Here is a 12,754-nt window from a genome sequence, read left to right on the forward strand (position 1 = left end):
ATTAATTTATGTCGCTTGATTTTCTTTAATTTATCAGTTTTGATGGCCAAAAATTAATAGGAGTGTGTGAGAAATAAAAAAAAAACGTGTGTGGATAACACCACCCACTCTAAATATATATAATGTTGAACTTGTAGGTAGGCAATGGTCAATCATACATTGTCATCCACTTCTCATTTGTATTTAATTGCTACATTTCCTTTCCTTGAGGAGCAAAAATAGGAGGCAGATTGTCTACCTTCCTGTTTGGATGCCTTTTCTATCCCTTCTTATTTTGTGCAGTCATGGTTAAGCCACGTCAATATTTTATATTAATTTTTTTTATAGAAATAATAAGACAAAAATCAATAAGAATATAAAATGTTGACATGACTTAATCGTGACCACATAAATAGGAGGGGATGGGAATGACACCCAAACAGGAGGGCAGACAATCTGCCTCCGCAAAAATATGTCAACAATTGTTTTTTTTGTTTTCTCTTTTCTCTCCATATATTGCAGATGCGAGTTAAGTCATTTGATAAGCGTGTATGCTGGCCTTTGGCATCAAAGTTCCAGATTCTCTTCCTATAATTCAGAATATCACGTGTGTGATCAAAGAATGGTAATGCATTCCTTGCACTATTGAGCATTATCCAATATCTTGTAACTCCAACTAGGTACTTCATCTGTGTCTATGGCTACAGTGTTTGGTGAATTGCACGCTTTTTTTTTTGTCAAACGATAGATTTGTTAGATTAGATATTAGATTAGAAAGTCAGCAAGGTTTGAACACACGCCATGGTTAAGAACAGCACTCTTTTACACTACTGTAATAGATGACCACTTGTGTGAACTACACACACACCCCTCTCCATCTTGCATGGACCACACAAGACCAAGCTTTTTCCACTGTCGCTAATCATTTTCAAGCTTCATTAACCGGTGTCACACGTTTCCCAAAAAAAAAAAAAACTGGTGTCACACTTCCCCTCCTCACATCTTAAGTATCGCTTGAGTTAGTTGTTCATAAACTTATTTATTCTTCTAATATCCTGGATTATCTATCCCAATATAATTTTAAAGACCAAACGAGGGTTAAGTAAAGAAAAAGACTTGTCGTAAAACATGTGTGTCATGTATAACTCCCATGTCGCTTGAATATAGAAAATGCGAGATATCCCTTTTATTTTGCAAGTGTTGACATGAATGAAAATCCAAGGAAAATGAAACAAAAATTGGGTCATATCATGCTACCCAATTGGTACACTCCCTCACTGCAACCTTCACAATCAGTTGGAATTAAACAAAGAGTCATGTCTTAAACCATATTGTTTAACTTTATCCACAATAACACAAGCATATAATCTTTGAAGAATCTCAGTCAATAGTCTTTCCCCTAAAAATCCAATTAATAATTAAAAGTGGCAAGTCAATGTCGTGCGTTTGGTACGCAGACGGGACGGGACGGGACGGGACGGAACGGGACGGAACGAAGGTGTAATTTTTGAAAAAAACATGGGGTATATTTGTCTTAAAATGGTAAAACATTGTGTTCCACAGACGTGGAACAAACCCGTTCCAGGGGGGAGAGGTGGAACGCAAAAACACCCAAAATCTGTCCCGTGGAACAGCCCGTTCCACCCATTTTTGGCGCACCAAACGCGGGACGGAACGCCTCGTCCCGTTCTGTCCCGTCCCGTCCCACGTACCAAACGCACCCATAAGGAACTCCAAGAACTGATGCATATATGTTCACATTTGGGCTTATTTGAAACTGCTTTGAAATAATTGAATTTTAAGATAATTGAAAGTGTTTTTTTAGAAAATAAATAATTGGAGTTTTAAAAGCGCTTAACGTGAATCTTGCAAGGAGCACCAGTTATATGCCACTTACATGAAGCACTAAAGTGCTTTTTCAGGGTTCATTTGCATTTTTACTAAGGATTGGTTCTAAAAACATTTTCATCAAAAACGCATTTAGCCACTTTAAAAGTACTTTAAAACGAGATGTATATTATGCATGTTATTATCAAGTTAATTATCACTTAGATAACTTAATCTTCTGATTGATTCGTTACATTAACACCAGACAAAATTAGAAGGAAAATGTCAATTTTTTTTTGCGACCACAAGCTGCTGGCGTCCAACTTTCGGTGCATCAAAACCATGAAAATTGTGGCTTTCCGAAGGAGGCACGTGCGTGCTTTGACCTACACATATTTGGACGGTAATTTTGTTCTAACGGTTGAGTTAGTACTAGTTTGGTACTGAGGTGATTTAAAAAAAAAAGTATAAAAAAAAGCTGAGCTCAAAAATGTGTTTGGTAAACACATAAAAACAACTTATTTTCACTGTTTTGAATGAAAAAAAGCTGAAAATGTGAAGCAGTAAAAATGAACTTATTCTCACAGGACGGCAGAATCGGTTTTTTTTTTAAAATACCAAACCAGCCCTTAGAGTAATCATATTTAGTTCTCAATAGTTGACCAATTAGCAATTCTCAAAGAAGATTAGCAGTTGAGGATTCTTTAGAATATCAGTGGATTATGGATGAGTTGAGTAGGCATATAGTATTTGAGAAATGCTAAGGAGACTCTGTTAAAAGTGGGGTTCTTCATAAACTTTCCATCATTCATGTTTTTTGACACAAAGAATTATAAGGTTGGCACTGGAATTGACGTAAAACAGTGAGTGACACAGAGTTCAACTTTGAGAGAGTTTTCTTTGCATTTCTCTTGTATTTTTTAGGTCAATAGCCAAAGTAAATATTTTTTATTTGTTTTAAGTCAATAGCCGAAGTAAAATTGGTATAATCATATATATGAAACGAATTGGTACGAAAACTAACACTATGTTTGGATGAAAAAATTTAAGATTACTAAGGAATTTTAAAATGACGGAAATTTAAATGATGGAATTTTATTCTATAGAATTTGTGAATTTTCTTGTTTGGTTAACCTAAAAGAACAATTGAATTGAATACGGAATTTGTTGTTTTTAAACTCTCAATCATAGAAATTGGAAAATGACACCTATTTATATGGAATTTAAACTTGGGAATTGGAGGTTCCAAATTCCAAGTTTTTTTTCCATGCGGAAATTCTAAATTTCTATGTTTATGAATCAAAACAAGAAAATTGATGATGTCAATTTATAAATTCTGTCTTTAATCTAAATTCCAAGATTATTTCCCTCATTCAAACATAGTGTAAAGGATTTTGGTAGAGCCTTTTCAATTTAAGTCGTAGTGAGTGCACATGATAAAAAACGTCTCTTAACGTGTAAATTAATGTTTATTTGTCAAAGATATTTAAAATTGGAGAATTTTTGTTCAAGATTCACGTCATTGAGTACGAAAAATATGTCTTTTTTTTTCTTTTTTTTTAAATGAACAATTAATAGCAAGTTATGGTTATTCATTATTTTGTAGCTCGGAAATGTTATAGAGAATTTCATCCTACTTGTGATCATAATCAAGGAAACGCACCAACTCAGAACATCAAATCTGAAACCTCTCACATTTTGTACAAACATGATGTCACGCAGTGGTAAGTTGCATAAGTACTATCATTATTTTTTATTTTGTATGATCAATAAAACATATTGATGAAAGATAGAAGTTAGAAATTTCATTAATTTAAGAGTAATTTTTCCAATGAAAGCAATGGTCTAACGTTTTTAAATACACCCGTTTTATACAGAGATATTACATTAGCGAGTAGGCGAGTGACGAAACACAAGGGCGCGTGAAGAGCAAGGCGTGGGGCTTCTGGAGGAAGATAGAAAAAGACGAAAGGAGGATTAATGAACAAAGTTGGGTCCCAAAGGACCCTCGACCCCGATGGACGGATGGAGATTGACGCATGGGAGAGGTGGGGCCTCTGTTTATCATGCGAATCAACGGCTGAGATTTTTCCTAGAGGTCAAAACTAACTCTTTTCTTCTACTCAGTCGGTCAGGCAATAAAAAGAAGTAAAAAGAGAAAGCTGGCCAGGCTGTCACTATTCCTTCACACGACCCACAGATAAAGGGACAAATGCTGAGCCACGTGGCAAACTATCCCCCCATATACCATCACAGCGACCTCCTACACCGCCGATTCCGGACTCGACGGTGCTGATTTTCAATCATTGAGCTGCTTCATTAATAACCACTTGGCACACCGTAGGTGGTGTGGCATACAATTATGAAGAGAATGCGATGCCGCTGTGAGAGTATTCATAGAGCTACGGCATTCCATTATAACAACATTTTCAAGGTTTTTTTAGTTCAAAAATGGTAACTGCGACTGATATAATTTTTCATTTTGACCTTTGAGATTTAAATCGATAGAAATGATTTCTGAGATTGTCCACCTTCGATCATTTTGGTCATTATGTGAAAATATCAGTTAAGTTGAAGAAACTACTAGTTCAAGAGGTGGGGTTAATTCGACACAAATATTCTTAATTTAATGGAGATTTCACACATAAAAGCCAAAAGGATTGTCGGTGACTAATTTCAAGACGACTTCTATCGATTTTATATCTCAGAGACTAAAACGAGGAGTTAAGCCAAATTTAATGACTATGTAAGATAAAAATCCTATTTTCAATTAATCATACAATCATGGAGCCTCTTCCTTAATCAGCACTTTTGTAAGATGGATGCGCTATTGTAATGTTATTGAATTGAAATAAGTCATAATGGCCTATAAGTTTTTTTTTGGTAGTGCTATCCACACATCCATTTTCACTTCTTACACACCACTCTTAATATATAACCGTCAGATAAAATGAATTGAAAAATATCAATAAAAAAAATTTAAAAAAAGATGTGAGAAGTAAAAAAAAGGTGTGTGAATAGCACTATCCTGTTTTTTTTTGCACACTACTTGACTATTTACATGTAAAAAGTTAATCTTTCTACAAGGACACATTATTACTGTACAAATGTCATATCTAAAAAATTTATTCAATTTAACGATCAACTGTGAAGGTGTTATTTGTTACCAACGATTTAATTTACACACATAGATAACAAAACAAATTTGAAAATGAATAAGAATTGATTAACTCACTACAAAGATGATTAACAATCCCAATTATGACGTAAGCGTCTTACGTCACCAAGAAAAGAAGAATAGCTCCGTAATTTGTAACCAAATACTGTCCTTTAATTTTCTTTCCAGCGCGAACATTGACGCAACAGAAAAATTACTTCTTTGCGACTTAATGATTACAGATTGGAATCGTGAAAATATCTTAAAACAATCGTAAGACTCTTTACGATAGATATTTATCTCCCATCCCTCTTAAAACGGAGAACTTTGTTAATCAGATAAGGGCGTTTTTGTTTTGAGTAATGGGCCAGAATTCAATAAGAATATTTTTAGGAGAATTTTTCAAAAAAAGTTGGCTGCAGGAGCTGGATTCCAATAAAACAAAAAAAGGACCAATAAAAAAGTACACATAAAAACAACAAGGAGCCATGTGTAACGAGACAGAAATTCTGAATCATAAAATTAAAAACAATAAAAATAAAAACCAAAAGTCCATCGAATGGTCAGTTCCAATCAGCTCATGGAACTCCCTCACGGGCCCCACCCCCGAAAACTTCATAAACAATTTAAACCCTCCCTCCCACGTCCCACCCGTAAAAATAATTGCCACAATTAAAAAAATAAAAATTCCAAAAAAAGAAACAGATATTGGGCCCACCACAAATACACAACATTGCCTTATGTCCTTCCGTTTCCGATCCTTTACAATTTTTTCTTCTTTTTTTTTTTTCTTTTTTAAATCGAGATTATTCTCTAAGGCGTGGGTGTGACGCTGGGTGGGGTCCTCGACCCACCGGGAGGAGTATGACCGTCCGATCCTTTCGAAGGATCATCGGACGACTGTCGTAACCCGTCATCGGTCTCGGCCCGGTTCATATCTTCGATCATCCGGACCACCTCCTGCATTGCGGGTCTTTGATCGGGTACCGTGGACACGCACGCCATGGCGATCTGTAAAAGCTGCACCATCTCCTCCTCAATGTTGTGGTACCTCATCAGCTCCACGTCGAAGACCTCCGCCGTCCACTCCTCCCTTACCACCGACTGCACCCACCGTGGCAAATCGATCCCCTCCTCACCCAGCGACGCCTGATTGGGCGCTTTCCCGGTTAACAGCTCCAGCAGCAACACGCCAAAACTGTACACGTCGGATTTGAACGTGACCTTCCGGGTCTCCACCACCTCCGGCGCGCGGTATCCCGCCACCCGGTTCGGCGGCGTGGAAGTCCCGAAGAGCGGGTTGAGCCCGAAGTCGGAAACGGAAGCGTCGTTGTCCGGCCGGAGGAGGATGTTGGAGGATTTAATGTTGCCGTGGACCACCTTGCCTGACACGTGGAGGTGCGCTATTCCTCTTGCCGCGCTCAGCGCTATTTTCATACGGTTGTCCCAGTCTAGTGGCGTCCGGCCCGAGCCTCTACTCCCTGTAAATTATTAAGAAAATTTTATTTAGCATTCCAGGTTTTTGATAATTAAAAAGAAACGTAATGAATGAAATTTTTAGAATACTAATAACAATTCTCAAATATTATCATATGCACGCAAAATTGATTTAGACCGCTACATTGACGTGTGAAGCATAGGTAAATTTTTCTCTTAATTTATGAGAGGCGAATGAAATCTAGAGGGCAAAAGCGCAAACTCGCATGACTAACTGATTTAACGCATATTTGCATCGAATTGTTCGTAACTTTAATGAACTGCTTGTTTATTTTTAATTTTATTTTTTTATTTTGTTAGGTATCTTTTACCTTTCCTAAAAAGAAGTAAAAGCCTTTGCACAGAAAATAAAAGAGAAAAGTGAAATAATGTCGGTGACCAGACCACCATGGTCCATGGTGAATCATGACGGCAACTTCATGTTTCTCTTTTTATATCCATTTTTTTTTATTATTTTGCTCTAAAAACGAAAAATAAAAACATTTATGCGTATGGCTTTAAATTGCTGCGGTTTGTTCGACAACTTATTTCTGCCGTGCATTAAGTAATGATTTTTTAAAACGTATTATAGAAATTAAAAATATTTATCAAAAATTAACTCCGTTTTTTATCCGGTTTTTATTAAAGTAATTTTGCTAAATTTAAAAGTTAATGTCTAGAGATTATAATTTTTAAAATAAGCACATATTTTATTTTTGCAAAACCCTTTTTAATTGCTAATTTATAAAGCCGTTTTTGGTGAAAAAAACAAATAGGAAACCGGCCTAAGAATGTTTGTACAGAAACGGCTATATCCCAGTGAATTCAGCGCACTCACCGCCGATTAGAAAATCCAGAAACTGAAGAATTTAAAAAAAAAAAAAACCCAGATGCTAATTTTCTATGAAATTATACCTACGAGAACTACATTTATTCCCTCGGATTAAACCAATTAAGTTTTAATTATATAAAAAATAATCAGCATTAAATTGTATAATTGACAAATGGAAAATTAAGAGGAAATTCGGAATCGAAATCGTACCGTGGAGAAGGGCAGACAAGCTGCCGGCGGACATGTAATCGGAGACGAGCAATTTCTCGTCCTTCGAGAAGTAAAACGCGCGCAGCGGCACCACATTGTCGTGCTTAATCTTCCCCAGAACCTCCATTGTCATCTCGAACTCTCTCTTCGTAACCACGACGTCCTTCAGCCGCTTCACCACCACCGTCGTCCCTTCCTCCAGCACCGCCTTGTACGACGTCCCCACGCTTCCCTTCCCCAAAACCTCAGCCGACGCTCTCAACAAGTCCTCCAAATCGAAGCTGTAAACTCCGCCGTTGAAGAACACAAGTTTGTTTCTCTCCGCCTCGGTGGACCCGCCCGTGATGTCGTCTTTCGAGGATGATGTTCCAGCCTCCGTCTCTACCGACCGTGTGGCCACAGGTGGCTTTGGCGCCTTCGCCGGCTGCTGTCGGCGCCGTTTCCGGAGGCAGAGGAAGAGTACGAGGAGGAGTAGGAACAGGGCTAGAGCGGACCCCACGGCGATGGCGACAATGGCGGCGGTAGAGAGCTTCTTGGACTTTTTGTGGGCTGGGATTATGGGCGGGGACTCGGGCGACGGAGCGGGAGCAGGGAAAAACGGGTTGCACGCCTTAAGCGGGCCACCGCAAAGATCTAAGTTTCCAGAGAATGCAGAGGCGGGGAAGTTTGATAGCGATTGCGGGATCGAGCCGTTGAGTTTGTTGTTTGAAACGTTGAAGTTGGTTAGATTGGGAGCCTGGATGTTCGGCAGCTTGCCTGAGAAACCATTGTTTTCAACAAAGAGTACCGTCAAGTGGGTCAGGTTGCTGACGGCAAATGGAATCGGACCGGTGAAGTTGTTGGAGCTGAGAACGAGCCTGTTCAACCGCTCCAACTGGGTCAGCCCGGTCGGAAACTCACCCGATAATTGATTCCCCTGGAGGTAGAGACTGCGGAGCAGAGTTAGGTTGGAGAAATCGGCAGGGATGGGACCGGAGAGTCGGTTAGAACGGAGACTGAGAACCCGAAGCTGAGTCAGCCGGCCGAGCGTGTTGGGCGGGACGGGCCCGACGAGGCCGACACCCGGGAGGCGGAGGGAGTAGACGTAGGACTGGTTGTCGTCGCATTTGATTCCGACCCAGGTGCAGGCCGAAACCGACGCGTTCCATTGGACCCGGTTCGCATGTGGAGTCTGGGACAGAAACGCAAGGAGGGCTTGCTTGTCCTGAATCGGCTCCGAGTTGACTCGCTCGCCACTCAGTGACAGAAGCGTAATCAGAACAAAACCCACCACAGTAGCAGCACTAAAACTCACTGCCATCATATTTCTAAAAATAAAATACACATAAAAGGAAGAAGAAAAGTGGGCGTTGTTTCAACAGTGGTTTGGACCGAAGCAATAGGTCGTTTGCCGGCGGTTCTGTAGACGGCGGTGAATGGGTTTCCGGCGAATACCCATGAGAGAGAGAGAGCAGTGAGTGGTGTGAGGGAGGAGAGAGATGGGGGATTTGAGGTATCACGAGGGAGAAAAGTGAAAGTAAAGCTGGAAGAAAACAGAAGCTCATATGGTGTGGTGTGGTGTGGATTGGTGCGCTGTCAGGGACTGGAAACGTTTTTATTACTAATTTATGGGGCTGAATTTATTGGATTATTTATCAATAAAAACGTTTCGTTAAGGGTTTTGGAGTTTTTTGCTACGGTTTTCTGTAGGCGCGTGGTTTTGGCGGCACTCACGAGTGGCAGCTTTGGCGACAGTATTCAGCTTGGCCTGCCCGAAGAACAAAATATGGAAGACAGCTGAAAATTCGTATTTATTAAAAAAATAAAAGTAATCACACTTCTAAATTAACCAAAACTATTTTAATTTCGTTACAAAATCATTTCTTCGACTCATTTGATATGACTTAAATTCCTCCAAATAAGATCTCGAAAATGATGAACATGGACTTATTAATAATGAAACTCTTCAAAAATTTTGGAGTTTCTTGCATCAAATTGCAAGAGAATGAGAGTTTTCAAAATAGTCGGAGAAAACAATTGCAAGTTTAGAATTGTTACCTATTTTTGTCATCTCTAAAAAGGTAGTAATTAAATATCAAGTAACTTAACTCCTTAAGTTCTTAGTATGATAAGCATATTTGTACGTTACTCATAGAAATGAGAAAGGGAAAAACATTGAATTAAGTATGCGAGCTTAACAAACCAACTCTAATTCATAACAAATCAGGTTTACTCAAAAAAAATCAATTTAGTGCATTGTATCATCTCATACGTATATATATATATATTTTTCAAATATGTATATGTCTCGTTTGATATTATATTTTGACCTGAGTATATAGTCTTTAAAAATAAATTTTCATTTCACGAAACTTTTTTATATTATATTTTGACTGTTTAAATGCAATTTAAAATAGATTTAAGTTATGAGGAATTTTTTTTTTGGAAGACGAGTTATGAAACTTTGAATAATTTGAATTTTCTTCACAAGTATGTACTTTTCGTGAATTTTTAAATGAGATTTAAAATATGAAAGTGTTGAAAGTCGTAGGCGTCTGTCTTATGCAGTCAGGCCTACGACAATTTTTGCTTGACCGTATGATGAGGAAGGAACGGCGGCCACGCGCCGTTTATGGGTTGTATTCTATGATCAAGGAGCAAATTCGTGAAGGTAAAACGACGGGTCGTAGATTATTGACTCTGCAAACAGGCTAAGATTAATTTAAATCCTTCTCAAATCTCGCCGTCTGGAGCCGGTAGATTGCGTAATTCGAACTGTTCAAAAGAAGGAGAGGTAGATTAGGATTCTTAATTTTTGTCATGGTCAATGAAATAGATTAATGGAGATCATAAAATTTAAAATGAGCTATCTGAATTACTCAATTTGTCTGCTCTAAATTTCGATTCCTAAATTGCATGTGAGGAAAGGTTAGGAGAGTGATAGTGTTATCAGACGGTCGTATTTTCTTGATTTCTGTTAAGTGTCACATCTTCTAATAATTTTGTAATCAAATATCATCGCATTCCTTTTCTTTTTCTTGGACTGAAAATATCATAAATTGTCATATATGGGTTTAGCATTTGGTAAGAAAATAAATTAGTGAATAATTGTAGATTATTTATTGATGAGAGGAAGCAAAAGGTGAATTGTGGAGAGGATGCAAATCATTAATCATGTAAGCTAAGTATTAAGATGCTTAAGTTTTGATTAACTTAAAGTTTTTGAATTCGAGTTTTCAAGCAAACTTGATAGGCTCATAATCGCAAGACAACCCTAAATACACTTTACGTATAAAAGTTAAACACTTTTAACTAATCGAAATACAAATCCAATGCAGTTCAATATTTTGTTCCAATGACCTAAAAACATTCACAATATAATTGAACCAACTCAATTTGCAACTTTGTGTTAACTTATAAAATTGGTGGTTTCCTACGTATATCTTTAGTCACTAAATTAATTAAAATTACAAAGAGCTGAACTCTTTTAACCAACTTAACTAAATTCAGATCGGTGTATTATATTGCTTTTTATAAATTATCGGATGAGGAGGAACTAGGATTTTTACATGATTTTATCCATCCTTTGTATTTCACCTTTAAGAGTATTTGCCATTTCACGTATGTTTGGTATGGCAATCGATTGTATTCTTAAATTTAACATTTCTTTTTCTCTTTCATGTGGTTTGATTCAAGAGATTTTTTAATGTGTTCAGAACATAAAGCGGTACACCGCATTTTATTATACAATTGAAGGGATACTTAAAAAAAAACAACTTTCCTCCAATTATACAATGACATGCGGTGTAACAACCCGTATTTCAAATACACTGCAAAATTTCTCGTTTTAATTGAAGGTGATACTAGAGAGACTAAATTTTTAGATTTTTTTTATATAATAAGATGTGGCAGTTGATGGTTGGACTCTTTCGTTAGATCATTAAAAATGAGTCCAACCATCAAACGCTGCATCATGTGATATATAAAAAATGTTCTAAACATTTGGTTTCCCTAACGTTTTTATCTGATAATAATGCTTCCAAGTCTCGAGTAAATAATTCATCCATCTCAACTGCCAATGCTGCTCACCAACTCAAGGCAGGCACTCTATGCCTTTTACCATACTAAGCTCCCGTTTTATAACTAATTTCCAAGCAAAATATTAACAATTGTTAAACTCTTAACTAAGGGCAACAAAACTTTTATTATGTACCTAATAATAAGTAGTTATGTGCATTAAAAACAGATGAAATGGGTAGGTAATATAGTAATATTCATACCATTTGGCTGTATGAAATGCTGGATAAATGAATACGGTATAAATTAATATTGATCAATCCTGTTTCCATTGGAGTTTTTAAAAGAAGAGCAACTCACTCGTAACACTTTTATCACAATTGTGACATTTTCATTTAGAGTAAATTAGGGAAATTACTTATGGCTCGTTTGAAAGTGCTTTTAAAATGGTTGAAATTGCAAAATAGAATATCCCCTTTGCAGTTGGAGATGGCAAACGCTAAAGCCCGTCCCATTACATCAAATGCGTGTCATACTTTTTGGGTATAAGCTCTTAGCGCAAACACTAAGCAAGTAAACTACCATTTTCGCTAAACCAACAAGGCATTACGTTGAATGAAGCCCACTTCCCTCCTAGAATAGAAAGCCGCTTTCTGGCCCTTTCCCTGTCAGTGGCAGGAGCTTCCACGATATGGTAACGGGGGACATTGTCGTTTTTAGTAAAAATGCAAATAAATATTAGAAAAACACTTAAATGCTTCCATGATATGGTAACGGGGAACATAACTAGTGTTTTTTGCAAAAACTTAAAAATATGTTCTCTAACAATACTTTCAGTCATTTAAAAGTACTTCCAAATGAGCCTTTAAGTAAAATACTTATTTCATATTCGTGACACATTTTTTAACTAGTTTACAAATTTAGTTTAAAATTTTGATATACCTAACGATATCTTTCAATTTATGTAAGCTCCTCTTCTGTGGAAGAAAAACAAACATGAGGAGGAATTCTAGGGAAAAGGACATTAGAAAGTTAGAAACAGGAAAAAGAAGTTGTTTCGCTTTGTGTAAAGTGAAGTATTAACTAATCACTTCTTGCCAAACACACAACTGGAGATTTTTCCAGTACAGTGTAAATCAAACAAATCATGACAAATAAAGCTTCCACGTAAACCCTAAATTGGGCAGAGTAAGCAGTGATAAAACAGAGCATTTGCTGAAGCTGCTTTTTCAACAAGTGATTGTGCATAAGGCACAGTTTCAATATCCAATCAAATA

The 12,754-nt window shown here is 37.2% G+C and overlaps 1 protein-coding gene across 1 annotated transcript; it reads right to left on the reverse strand.

Annotated features, from left to right (window-relative positions):
• Positions 1-5,452: 5,452 nt before the first annotated feature.
• On the reverse strand, positions 5,453-9,126 carry LOC103448542 (probable inactive receptor kinase At2g26730). Its single transcript, XM_008387809.4, has 2 exons — positions 7,482-9,126; positions 5,453-6,444 (listed from the first exon to the last, which is right to left on the reverse strand). The coding sequence occupies exons 1-2, from the start codon at positions 8,782-8,784 to the stop codon at positions 5,777-5,779; spliced, it is 1,971 nt and encodes a 656-aa protein (XP_008386031.2). The 5' UTR covers positions 8,785-9,126; the 3' UTR covers positions 5,453-5,776.
• Between the last annotated feature and the right edge of the window lie 3,628 nt (positions 9,127-12,754).

Source organism: Malus domestica, chromosome 02 (genome assembly GCF_042453785.1).
Source record: "Malus domestica chromosome 02, GDT2T_hap1".
In the NCBI taxonomy this organism is placed as follows: domain Eukaryota; kingdom Viridiplantae; phylum Streptophyta; class Magnoliopsida; order Rosales; family Rosaceae; genus Malus; species Malus domestica.